The following is a 12,915-nucleotide window of genomic DNA, read 5'->3' as shown; positions in this document are numbered from 1 at the left end:
AAAAATTATATAAATTGTGGATTAAATTTATATATCAAGTGGACTAAATATAAAATCTATGATAAAATTAAGGGTTAGTGGGGGCTGGAGCCAAGATTTGTCAACCTTTGGCTCCGCCCCTGTCATTGACGCATGCTTCTAGTGCATCCAACCAACATTGGCCAAAAAAATTTCCTCGAATGGTTCAAGAAATTGGGTTGTTTTTCTCGGTGGAAAAGTTAAACGAGCAAACTAAGAAATTGGGTTGTTTTTCTCGGTGGAAAAGTTAAACGAGCAAACTAGCGCCAGCGACATACAGTTGGATCCCAGCATAGTATAATTCTTGATTTCTTCAGCCAAACGAATTCAGCTAAACTCCTTGACTTGGTAATTAGATGGACGCACTGTTGGATGTTTTCAATAATGTTTGAAACTCCAGTGATACAATTTTCTTTTCTGTTCTCTGAATTCATCCTTTGAGTACCCATTTTCCAACATGCATCATCATCACTAAGGTGTCACCATAAATTACTTGTCATCTGAATAAGTTTCTCTTTATATCAATTAACAGGTGTTCTTACTTTTTAGTGCATGAAGATACTAGCTTATGTGTCTCTTCCAAGCCCAGAGTCAAAACATAATTGGGCCAAAACAACCACAAAAATGTTTTTAATATTTGTCACTCAAAATCGATGAGATTTTGTAAGAAAAAAATCGACCCCAAACAACATGATTCATCAACTATTACCGTGTTGCAACATTTTAGTCCTTTCAGTTTGTATGTGAAATGCATGTTTAAATAGTAATTTTCATGTATGACTTTTTCATGTTGTTAATTGTGGCTTGTTCAGTAACGATTGCATCCTAAAATGTATGCTATTTTGAGCATATGCCTCTGAGGTGTATTTATCTGTAGCTTGCCTTGTTTAAGTTTCAATAAACATTAAAAATGTTTATACTCAGTAAGCAACAACATACATCACTGCAACACAAAATCATTGCTGCCGGTTGTTTCAAAGCACCATCAACAACCACAATTTCTCGTATTGATTTTTCCTGTCAAACGATTAACAAACTGAAAACGCTAACCTAACTGTGAATAATGTTTCTGAAAACTATGCCCCCTAAAGTCTACACTTCCATATGGAGAATGCTTAACAATGATCTAGGTGTGCTCGCAAACATAGGTGGAATCGTTGGAGGTTGTTAACTCATCATCTGGTACGTGTGTTATTTGACACACGATACCCTGTTAGTCACGCAATTTGTGTTTTAGGAAATCAGTTTAAGTTAGGAAATACTCTTACCTTGTAGTTCAAGGAAGATCATGTATATATACACTTTGTAATTCTTATGAAAAGTCTGTACGAAAATAACAAAAGAAGTTGTCTTCTAAACCTATCTCTGTCTACTTCTTCTTCTGTTAAACCAAAACTCTAAATAGTTCTAGCTTGGTATCATCTAGGTTTAGGTCCTTTTACCCCTTTTCTTCGATTATCCTTCTTACCCAAAACCATGTCTATTGAACCTTCTACAACCTCTGCAGTTATTGACTCATCTTCTTCTTCTCTACTTTCAACAATGGCCGCTGTCCAATTCTCTCAACCTCATCATATAATCACCGTCAAATTGGATGAAACTAATTATTCTTTGTGGCGTGCTCAATTTTTTCCATATCTTCAGGGTTACGATCTAGATGGTCATGTTACTGGTGCGAAACCCTGTCCAACACCTCATGTTGCTGATGCAGCTCCTACATCGGCGTTTATTTCTTGGACAAAATAGGATAAAATCCTAGTAAGTTGGTTATTCTCTTCTCTTACACCTGTTGTTTTCCGCCACGTTCATCGTCTTACAACCTCCAAAGCAATCTGAGACTCTATGGAAGCTCAATATGCCTCTAAATCTGATGCTCAAATTCACCATCTTCACTGCGAGCTACGCGCTCTTAAGAAAGGATCAAAAACCATGAGAGAATATATCAATCATGCTCAAATTCACCATCTTCAATACTACAGTCACCGACAAGGAATTCCGTCACTGTCTGCTCGCTGGCCTTGACAGTTCATATGATGCTATTGTTACATCTTTGACTACCACAATGAGTTCTCTAACTGTGGAAGATTTTATCACTTTTCTTCTAACCTTTGAGTTGCGTATAGATACTCAGGACAAGACGTTGAATACTCATCCGATAATGTTGCTGCACAGTCACGTAATAATGCACAATCCCGATATTCTGGTGCTTACAACTCATCTCCAGCTCAGTCCGCTGCTGCACCAAACAGATTCACTACTGCACCTACCTCGAATCGCTTCGCTGCTGCACCAAATCGTCCTCCAGCTACTCAACCACAACGTGGACGTTATGAACTTCCTTGCCAGCTTTGTGGTCGTCCAAATCATGAAGCTCCATACTATTGGAACCGTTTTGATCGAAGTTTTCGTCCTCCTCGTCGTCAACCGCCAGCTTCCGTACCTCGTGCATATGCTGCTCATGGACCTGGCTTACTACCATCACCCTCATGGACTCCCGATAGTGGTGCTACATATCATATCACCAATGATTTCTCTCGTATTCAATTTACAACTAAGTATACTGGTCCTGACCAAATACAGATGGGTAATGGTTCGTCTATACCAATTTCTAATATTGGTTCCTCTATTTTAGGAACTCCTAATCATAAGTTGCAGCTTTACAATGTTCTCTTTGCACCACAAATATCTCACAATCTCTTATCTGTTTCTCGTCTTACTACTCATAATAATGTCTTATTTGAATTTCATCAAAAATTTTGTCTTGTGAAGGATCGATGTACCGGGAACTTCTTCGCTGAAGTAGGAAAGGTGGTCTTTATCAACTCGATGACTCGTCTCAGTCTCCTAAGGCTTGTATAGGAGAACGTGCTAGTTTACAAGCCTGACATGCTAGAATGGGACATCCAATGATGCGCACAGTTCGCAAAGTTATTTCTCAGTTTTCTCTTCTGGTTTCAAACCAAACTATTAGTTTTTGTTCATCTTGTCATGAGCATAGGAGTCATAAGTTACCTTTTAAATCCAATACAACTATTTATTTGAATCCATTAGATTTAATTATCTCGGATGTATTGGGACCCTCACATATTTTATCTAATGAAGGTTACAAATATTATGTCATATTTATTGATGCGTATAGTCATTTTACTTGGATGTTTCCTATGTCTCAGAAATATGATGTCTTTTTTATATTCTTTTTGTTCCAAAAGCATGTTGAAAATCTTTTTAATCGAAAGATAAAAATATTTCAGTCTGAAAATGGTGTTGAGTATCGCAAACTTACTCCGCATCTCCAAAAACTTGGAATTTTTCATCGTTTTTCATGCCTGGATACTTTTGAGCAAAATGGTTTGGTTGAACGTCGTCATCGTCATATTCGTGAAACTGGTCTTACAATCCTAAATATGGCTTTTGTGCCGTCTTCATATTGGTATGATTCGTTTTACACTGCTTGTTATTTAATGAATCGTGTCCCTTCGACTGCCGTTAATAACTCCTCTCCATATGAAGCTCTTTTTGGTCTCCCTCTTATATGCGGTAAATAAGAGTTCGTTGCTCGGACTTGTAAAGACTTAAAAACATAAAAATATATACAAACATTTGTCACAAGATCAAGAGATACTGGGACTCAGTAGTTCACCAATTTTTATACTCATGCGATTCAATTTTTAATTCTAGATAATTAAAGCTTATATTGATAACAAATATCGACTCTTACTTTGCCAAAAATAGATTTTGTAAGTATTATATGTAAATCATAAGCATGATGCATCAAGAATCTCATGGATTAAGCATACATCATCAGACAAAATCACAAATAATCAATAAAAATCATAATTCCATTCATAATAGTGCAAATAGTCATAAAAGAATTAAATAAAAATTACTCATGCATAAAGAATGGCTTCTTCCATCATCCCAGTATTGGGGTTTAGCTATTCATATTAATCATACACTCAAAATATTAATTCAAAGATCAAAGTGTGATTGAAAGAGTCAAAAGTTATAAAACAATGGTTCTGTGACCCACAGAATACGTCCAGAAAGAAACGATACCAGGGAACTGCAGTAAAGTAACGACACTCCGCTGCTGCTGTTGACGCTGCGTAAAATAAGACTGCTCTGTGAAGTCTGTTCTTCGTGTTCTTCAAGGTCCTCTAATGGCAGCAGCAACAGCAGGTGGGAATTTCTGTTAATCCTTCTTCTTCGCTCCTATGCGTCCCAAACCTTCCCCAAACTCTTCATCCGCTTTCTATGACCTCCAAGGACTCTATTTAAACCCGAAGTATGCATCGAATCTCCTCCATAACTCCACAAATCCCCGGCAGTGAAAGAAAATATTTTCGGATATTTTCTTTCTTGTTTTAGCTTTTCACGCGTTTTCTCTGGTCCAGCACGCTCCAATTCAATTACACATGCTCCAACAGGTTGCTGGATGCATGAAACACGAGCAGAACACACACAAAATCTTCCAGAAGTCGTAGAGAAACTCTTCTGCATGTGTTTTACCTGTTTTGAGCCTGTGAATTGGCTAGACAATTCTATCCAAATTTGAGCTAAAAGAACACCCACAACAACTTTTCCATGTAAAATCACAACTTTTCACCAATTTTCAGCGATTGAATCGCACTAGAACACCTTCATTTTGCTGATTGAAAATCTGTCAGGAGTGAAAATGGTTTTCCCGCCAAAACACGAATTTGAATGTTGAAGATGATATGCCCCCTATCCTGAACTGGGGTGCGAATAACAGATGCCTTGGGGGTGACCTGGGGGTGCCCCTTAGTAATTGGGTTACCCCTTATCCAAAAGCGAGAGTCCGATAACACTTGTCCTCCGGGTGCCAAAATCAACTTTTCGAGCCGAATTTTCCAAAAATGTTTAAACACCTACAAATAAATAAAACACCATGATAAGTACAAAAACGGGCACTAACAGTATATACAAATGAGATATATTAGACACATAAATGCGTCTATCAAATACCCCCAAACTTATTATTTGCTAGTCCCGAGCAAATCAAAACTACAAAATAAAATCCTAACTCACTTTCGCAGGCATCATCGATTGCATTTAGCATATGCAATAAGCCTTTAAACCCCTAGGTGGCCCTAGTGGCCGAGTTATAGTCTCGGGAGGGCTTACCAGAGATATACCCAAAAAATCATTACTCCAGACCCTAGCTATCTACGCAGAACCTTGGAAGGCACTAAAGAATCTCCTTGGTTGGCATACTTATGGACTACAAGAGGAAGTACCCTGATGCGAAATTCCAATTGATGTACACGAGTTTGCACTCAAGCATACTAAAATTCATATATAAGTGACAGAGCTCTACTCAGATAGTTGCACTATGGACATCATATTCGGAGTCAAACTGATCACATGGAAAGATTAAGAGATGGATATAGAAAAAACATAGATGGTGTTGATGTTGACCAAATGATCGATGTTTCACATATCTGTCTGAAGGCCACTGCTAAAATGAACCTATCCTAATGGACTGAGATATCAGTCTGACTAATATCAACACTGCTGGCATATATAAGGGAACCAGCGGCCGATAACCTAAATCTAGATTAACAAACTGGCATATACAAGGGAACCAGTGGTTGACTACATAGAATAATAACCTTTTTTCTCGATTTTTTTTTTAACGGCATGAATAGATCTTTTGGATCCAAGCGCATGCTTCTTGTCAGCATATTACACGATAGTTCCCATGGGTCCTGCATTCCACGCTTGCTTAGGCGACGGAACAGGGAGAACACACGCATATTGCTATCCAAGTGTTAATATTTATTACGATTGGTCTAATTGGTCCGGTCTCAACTTTTTTTTTTATATATATATAGTAACTCAATCACTCTAATTCACCCTAGCAGTGGTAACAACTTGAATCGTGTGCCCCACCTAATCACTTAGAGAAACATAGTTTAAAATGAAAAAAATAAAAATAAAAATAGAAGTGAAAAGGACTCAACGAAATATGGTGAAACTATCATGTTATTTCTAACACCTAAGCTCTGTGCTTTTATGAATAGACTCTTTAGATGTTTCCATCTATTCAGATTGGTTCATCAACTCCTACGATCAAAATGCTTCCATCCACTTAGATTAGTTAGTGCAATCCTAAATATGCATAAATTTCTAAGCTCTGGAGTTTATTTATTGCAACTAAAAAGTTTCTCCCATACCCCCAAACTTAAACCTAACATTGTCCTCATTGTTCTAAAGATAAAATTTAAAACATGAACAAGGAGAAACTGTTACCAATGAAGCAAAAGAGATAAGGAAAGATATTACCGTGTCGCAAGAATATTGGGTTACCTCCCAAGAAGTGCTAAGTTTAAAGTCTTCCGCCAGACATCGGAAGGAATTAGTCACCTCATAGAATCATATAGAAGTAGTCGGAATAAATGTGGGTCATCTGGATCAAAAAGTATTACCCACAAGAAGAAGAAACTGCAACAGACCAAAAAGATGCCGAACATACCCTTGTTTAAGATAACTACATCTAGTTGTGGCTCAGGTTCAGGTTCTATAACTGGGTCTAGATAACAGGTTTTCATCGGTTGGATTTCCTCAAAGCTAAGATCTGGTTCAAGTACTAGAGTCTGGAAAAACTCAACTAAGAACTTATAAGCACATAACAACAACCTGAATAACTGGGGATCCTCTAAGTCAGTCAGATTTGACTCACACAGCTGACCACAATGAAAGAGGTGGTCTTCCTTAAGAAAATGTGTCGACCCTAATATCCTAAAGTGATTAGGTTTAGTCTCAAAACTTAATAACCGACACATCTTAAAATCAAAAGTTCCCACAATTGGTTGAAAAGTTTTTGGTGGGAAAACAAAGTCAATCTTGGTATCATAGACTAGGTTAACCACATCAACCAGAGGATGGGTTTCTAACAACTGAGCTTCTTTCTGGACATCATTAGGTTCGGGAAAACGTGTATGAAGATAATCTTGTAAGATGGTTGAGGCACAAATGTCAAGTCCTACAGGAGGGTACTTTCTAAGAGTTAAAGCACACGGAGAATGATAATCACCCCCAAACTTAGAGTTTTCTGTGTCTCTAGAAAGACTAGTCACAACTTCCCTAATTTCTAGGTCATCAGATTCCTGGAAATGGTCAATTGATTCTTCTAAGTCAGGTTCATCCTCACTCATCTCTACGAGTTCACCTTCTTCGTCTAAGACTATTGTTTCTAAATCGCTAGACTCTAAAACATTATTCTCATAATAAACTCGTTCCTTTAAATCATTATCGGCTTTGTAAACAGGAAATACTACATCATCTAAAACGAGGGTATCTCTAGTCAAATCCTCGTCCTTTTAAATAGGTGAATAATTATTAAAATTATTTGGATTTGAACTAGAAATAATATTATCATTGTAAAGCTCAGTTGGAGTAACCATTTCCTGATCACTATTCCTATATAAGTATGATTCTCCATCAACACTATCCTCATCATAATAACATGAAAAAGATCGAACCTCATCAAAACAAGTAGTGTTACCAATTCTAACCTCTTCATCTTGATTATGAAAATAACTATCCTCATTTTTAAGGGTATTATTGGAAACACTATATTGGAAAGTAAGATTATTTCGAGCAAGTTTTTCGTTCGTCTCAGCCATCAGATTGGGGGATTCCTCTATAGAAAGTTCACTCATTATTGTAGTTCTTTCGTCTATAATTACACTATTCATCTCAGCTAACTTACGCGTCGACTCAGCTAACTCCCTGAGGGATTCTTCTAAAGGAGGAATAGGAACAGAGGGATCATAAAAAGGACTACTTTTCAGTAGTTTGATTGTATCCTCTAGAGACGAAGCACTAGTACTATAATCTTCTTGCTCGTAAGACTGATGCATGTGTGGATAGTAATTGGGCTCACTAGGGTATGACCCATATCCTTCCAAAGGATGGCGTTCCCAACCACTATTCCCAACATGGTCATAAAAAGTATGATGTCCATATTCAAATTCAGGTCGATAATCATTGTATTGGCTTCTATCATACCAGTTCGACATTCTTAATTGCAAGGGAATTCTGTACAATCACAAACAAGGCAGAATCGACCAAATCAAACCTATAAAATCTAGAAAACAACAAGCATGATAGATCCACTTAGATTGTTTCTAGACCTGCTTCTATCTCTCGAAGGGGAATTCGTTACAATTTAAGCAAACCCCTTTGGAATCAATCCGAGTCAAAGTAAGTTGAATTGAGGCGAGGGAAGCTCAGTGGAGCTTTGATACCCAAGGCCTCACCGCTATCACAAGGCGGTGAAGTCACGCATTCAAATCACAGAAACCATTATGAACTTCAAAGTGTGCTTAAGAAAGTAACCAATATCCTTCGAAATTTTTTCCTAATAAGCGCGTTACCCTATCGGTCTCGTTCTAGTCAAGTTTTAAGCTTGGGTTCGCGTTAAGTTTCGTTTTCGTAAGGCGGGCAAGAAGGGAGTGGTGATGAAATCCTAACCCTTATCTTGTATTGGCCAGGCCTTGCCCTTTACTAGGAATTTAAAAACAGTCCAAATTCGTCCTCAATCAATGAATCACCTTAAGTAATACAGTAACTCGCTTACAGTAGATTCGCGAGTGTTTCGATGGACTTACCTCCCGTACCAGACGGGGGATGAACCGTTGAAATCGACTAGGGCCACGACTCCTATGTCATGTACGAACCCGAGGAGCCGAGACGATATAGTAATCGTCGTCCTTCCCTGCACACAATTTATATAACTTTTTTTTAATATACCCTTCCGTAGGGTTAAAAAAAAAGAAAAAAGTCCAATTGTTTAAAGTCCAAAATAAATAAATAATAAAAAAAAATTACAGTTTTCCTCACACACTCTAAAAAAAATTAAAAATTAAAAATTAAATCCTAAAATTGTCATTTTTCTTCTCTTTTCGCTTTAAGCTTTTTCCTCTCCAAGTCCTTAATGCTCCACTTCAAACCTGTAAATCAAAGAAAACAAAGACAAAGTAAAAAGGAAAAAATAATAAAAATAAATATAAACCTAAAAAAAATAAAAAATAAATCTATATACAAGTCCGCGTCGGCGGCGCCATTTTGTTATATGCGGTAAATAAGAGTTCGTTGCTCGGACTTGTAAAGATTTAAAAACATAAAAATATATACAAACATTTGTCACAAGATCAAGAGATACTGGGACTCAGGATTTCACCAATTCTTATACTCATGCGATTCAATTATTAATTCTAGACAATTAAAGCTTATATTGATAACAAATATCGACTCTTACTTTGCCAAAAATAGATTTTGTAAGTATTATATGTAAATCATAAGCATGATGCATCAAGAATCTCATGGATTAAGCATACATCATCAGACAAAATCACAAATAATCAATAAAAATCATAATTCCATTCATAATAGTGCAAATAGTCATAAAAGAATTAAATAAAATTTACCCATGCATAAAGAATGGTTTCTTCCATCATCCCAGTATTGGGGTTTAGCTATTCATATTAATCATACACTCAAAATATTAATTCAAAGATCAAAGTGTGATCAAAAGAGTCAAAAGTTATAAAACAGTGGTTCTGTGACCCACATAATACGTCCAGAAAGAAACGATACCAGGGAACTGCAGTAAAGTAACGACACTCCGCTGCTGCTGTTGACGCTGCGTAAAATAAGACTGCTCTGTGAAGTCTGTTCTTCGTGTTCTTCAAGGTCCTCTAATGGCAGCAGCAGGTGGGAATTGTTGTTAATCCTTCTTCTTCGCTCCTATGCGTCCCAAACCTTCCCCAAACTCTTCATCCGCTTTCTCTGACCTCCAAGGACTCTATTTAAACCCGAAGTATGCATCGAATCTCCTCCATAACTCCACAAATCCCCGGCAGTGAAAGAAAATATTTTCGGATATTTTCTTTCCTGTTTTAGCTTTTCACGCGTTTTCTCTGGTCCAGCACGCTCCAATTCAATTACACATGCTCCAACAGGTTGCTGGATGCATGAAACACGAGCAGAACACACACAAAATCTTCCAGAAGTCGTAGAGAAACTCTTCTGCATGTGTTTTACCTGTTTTGAGCCTGTGAATTGGCTAGCCAATTATAGCCAAATTTGAGCTAAGAGAACACCCACAACATCTTTTCCATGTTAAATAAAAACAATTCACCAATTTTCAGCGATTGAATCGCACTAGAACACCTTCATTTTGCTGATTGAAAATCTGTCAGGAGTGAAAATGGTTTTCCCGCCAAAGCACGAATTTGAATGTTGAAGATGATATGCCCCCTATCCTGAACTGGGGTGCGAATAACAGATGCCTTGGGGTGACCTGGGGGTGCCCCTTAGTAATTGGGTTACCCCTTATCCAAAAGCGAGAGTCCGAATAACACTTGTCCTCCGGGTGCCAAAATCAACTTTTCGAGCCGAATTTTCCAAAAATGTTTAAACACCTACAAATAAATAAAACACCATGATAAGTACAAAATGGGCACTAACAGTATATACAAATGAGATATATTAGACACATAAATGCGTCTATCACCCGCCTGATTACACTTCTCTTCGTGTATTTGGTTGTCTTTGTTATCCTCACTTGCGTCCGTATAGGTCTCACAAAATGGAGCCTCTTTCTTCTCCTTGTGTTTTTATTGGTTATAGTCCATCTCACAAAGGTTATAAGTGTCTTCATATTCCTACTGGTCGAATATACGTCAGCCGTCATGTTGTTTTCGATGAGACTACCTTTCCCTTTGCACCCGCGACATCACCTTCTCCGGCATCGGATACTTCACAGGTAACTTCACTTTCTTCCTTATCTGTTTCATTACCTTTGGTCTCTTCTACTCGTTACACTGTCCATCCGGTGTTGTCAGATCATCCAACGAGAAAGTCTACAACTTCATCTATGGTTAGTCAGCCTGCACCTGTCCAGCCGCTGCCTCCTCGGTCTTCAACAAGGGTGTTTCCTCCACTCAGCCACTGCCTCCTCGGTCTCTACCAAGGCAAGTTTCTTCTGTTCAGCAACTGACGTCACTAAGGCAAGTTTCTTCTGTGCAGCAACTGACGTTACCAAGACCGCACCCAGCGCATGTTGAAAATGTTGCTAGTGCCTCAGATGATATTCCGCCAGCACCTGCTTCCCATGTGGATTTATTTTCAACCAATGATCAGTCTTCACCACCAGCTCATATGTCTTCTCTTGATATAACATGATCCACACTTATGACAGCAGACTCCAGTGTTCAGGCTTCTGCTATACAACCAAGTATTTCAACACATCCAATGGTGACTAGAGCTAAGGATGGAATTTTTAAACCCAACTCCAAATACACACTCGTATGTGATTCCCTTTGTGAACCTACTTGTATTTCACAGGCTCATAAAGATCCAGATTGGCGTGTATCATCCGATGAGGAGATTAATGCATTACTTCGGAATGACACATGGTCTCTAGTACCATATGATCCTTCTATGAATGTTATTGTATGTAAATGGGTATTTCCTATCAAACGAAATCCTGATGGTACAATTCCACATCGTAAATATCGCTTGGTTGCAAAAGTCTACAATCAACAAGAGGGAACTGATTACTCTGAAACGTTTAGTCCGGTAGTTAAACCATGTACTATACAAATTATTCTTACATTGGCTTTATCTTTCAATTGGCCGATTCATCAACTGGATGTGCATAATGCCTTTTTACATGGAGAACTTCAGGAAGAGGTGTATATGAAACAGCCTTCGGGTTATGTGGATTCCCTTTTTCCTACACATGTTTGCAAATTACATCGTTCCCTCTATGGACTTAAACAGGCTCCTCGTGCGTGGTACCAGAGGCTTAGTACCTTTTTGCTACAAATTCGGTTTATTACTTCGAAGTGTGACTCGTCATTGTTTATTTACAATGGAACTTATGGTCCTATTTATTTATTAGTCTACGTGGATGACATTATCGTTACTGGCTCCAGTACCAAAGGTATTGCCTCTGTTCTCACTCGTTTACAATAAGAGTTTTCAATTAAAGATCTTGGTTCCTTGTCTTATTTTCTTGGCATTGAGGCGATTCGTACTTCTTCGGGTTTATTTCTTTCTCAACAACATTATGCTCATGATCTTCTCATTCGAGTAAAAATGTATGGAGTTAAATCAATTAGCACTCCGCTGAGTACTTCTGGTGATATTTCTTCTGATCGTAGCACTTTATTAACTGATGTTACTGAATACGGTAGTATTGTTGGAGCATTGCAATATTTAACGTTTACTCGTCCAAACCTTGTATATGATGTTAATAAAGTTTGTCAATTTATGCATGCTCCTATCGAATTTCACTGGGGTTTAGTTAAGCGTATTCTCCGTTATCTCAAGAGTACAAGTACATTTGGTATACTTCTTCGACCATCACCGTCTTTACAATTATCTTTCAGTGCATATACTGATTCTGATTGGGTTGGTTCTCTTGACGATCGTCGTTCTACTAGTGGATGTTGTGTTTATCTAGGTGGAAATATAATCTCCTGGAGTGCTCATAAACAGAAAACAATATCTCGCTCTAGTACTGAAGCTGATTATCGAGGACTTGCTATTGTTACTGCTGAAATTATGTGGATCCAGTCGCTCCTTTCGGAACTTCGTATATCTACACGTTCTCCACCTATCTTATAGTATGATAATCTTGGTGAAACTTACCTCACAGTTAATCCTATATTTCATGCACGGACAAAGCATATAGAAATCGACTATCATTTTGTTCGTGATCAGGTCTCTTCCAAACTTCTTGACGTTCGTATTATCTCAAGTAAAGATCAAATTGCGGATATCTTCACAAAACCACTCTCTACAGATCAGTTTTCTCTTTTACGATTCAAGCTAACGATTCAAGAGAACCCGTTACGCTTG

The 12,915-nt window shown here is 37.9% G+C and overlaps 1 protein-coding gene across 1 annotated transcript; it reads left to right on the top strand.

The window, feature by feature from the left end:
- The first annotated feature begins 12,150 nt into the window (after nt 1-12,150).
- On the top strand, nt 12,151-12,681 carry LOC113296526 (uncharacterized mitochondrial protein AtMg00810-like). Its single transcript, XM_026544832.1, has one exon. The coding sequence runs from the start codon at nt 12,151-12,153 to the stop codon at nt 12,679-12,681; it is 531 nt and encodes a 176-aa protein (XP_026400617.1).
- Nucleotides 12,682-12,915: the final 234 nt, after the last annotated feature.

The sequence above is a fragment of the Papaver somniferum genome, chromosome 7, assembly GCF_003573695.1.
Source record: "Papaver somniferum cultivar HN1 chromosome 7, ASM357369v1, whole genome shotgun sequence".
Classification (NCBI taxonomy): Eukaryota; Viridiplantae; Streptophyta; class Magnoliopsida; order Ranunculales; family Papaveraceae; genus Papaver; species Papaver somniferum.
The sequence above is the reverse complement of the archived record's forward strand: the minus strand, read 5'-3'. Positions and strand labels throughout refer to the sequence as shown.

Excerpts from the sequence above, each read along its gene's own strand:
- LOC113296526 (XM_026544832.1), top strand. The coding sequence starts at position 12,151 with ATGTATGGAGTTAAATCAATTAGCACTCCGCTGAGTACTTCTGGTGAT.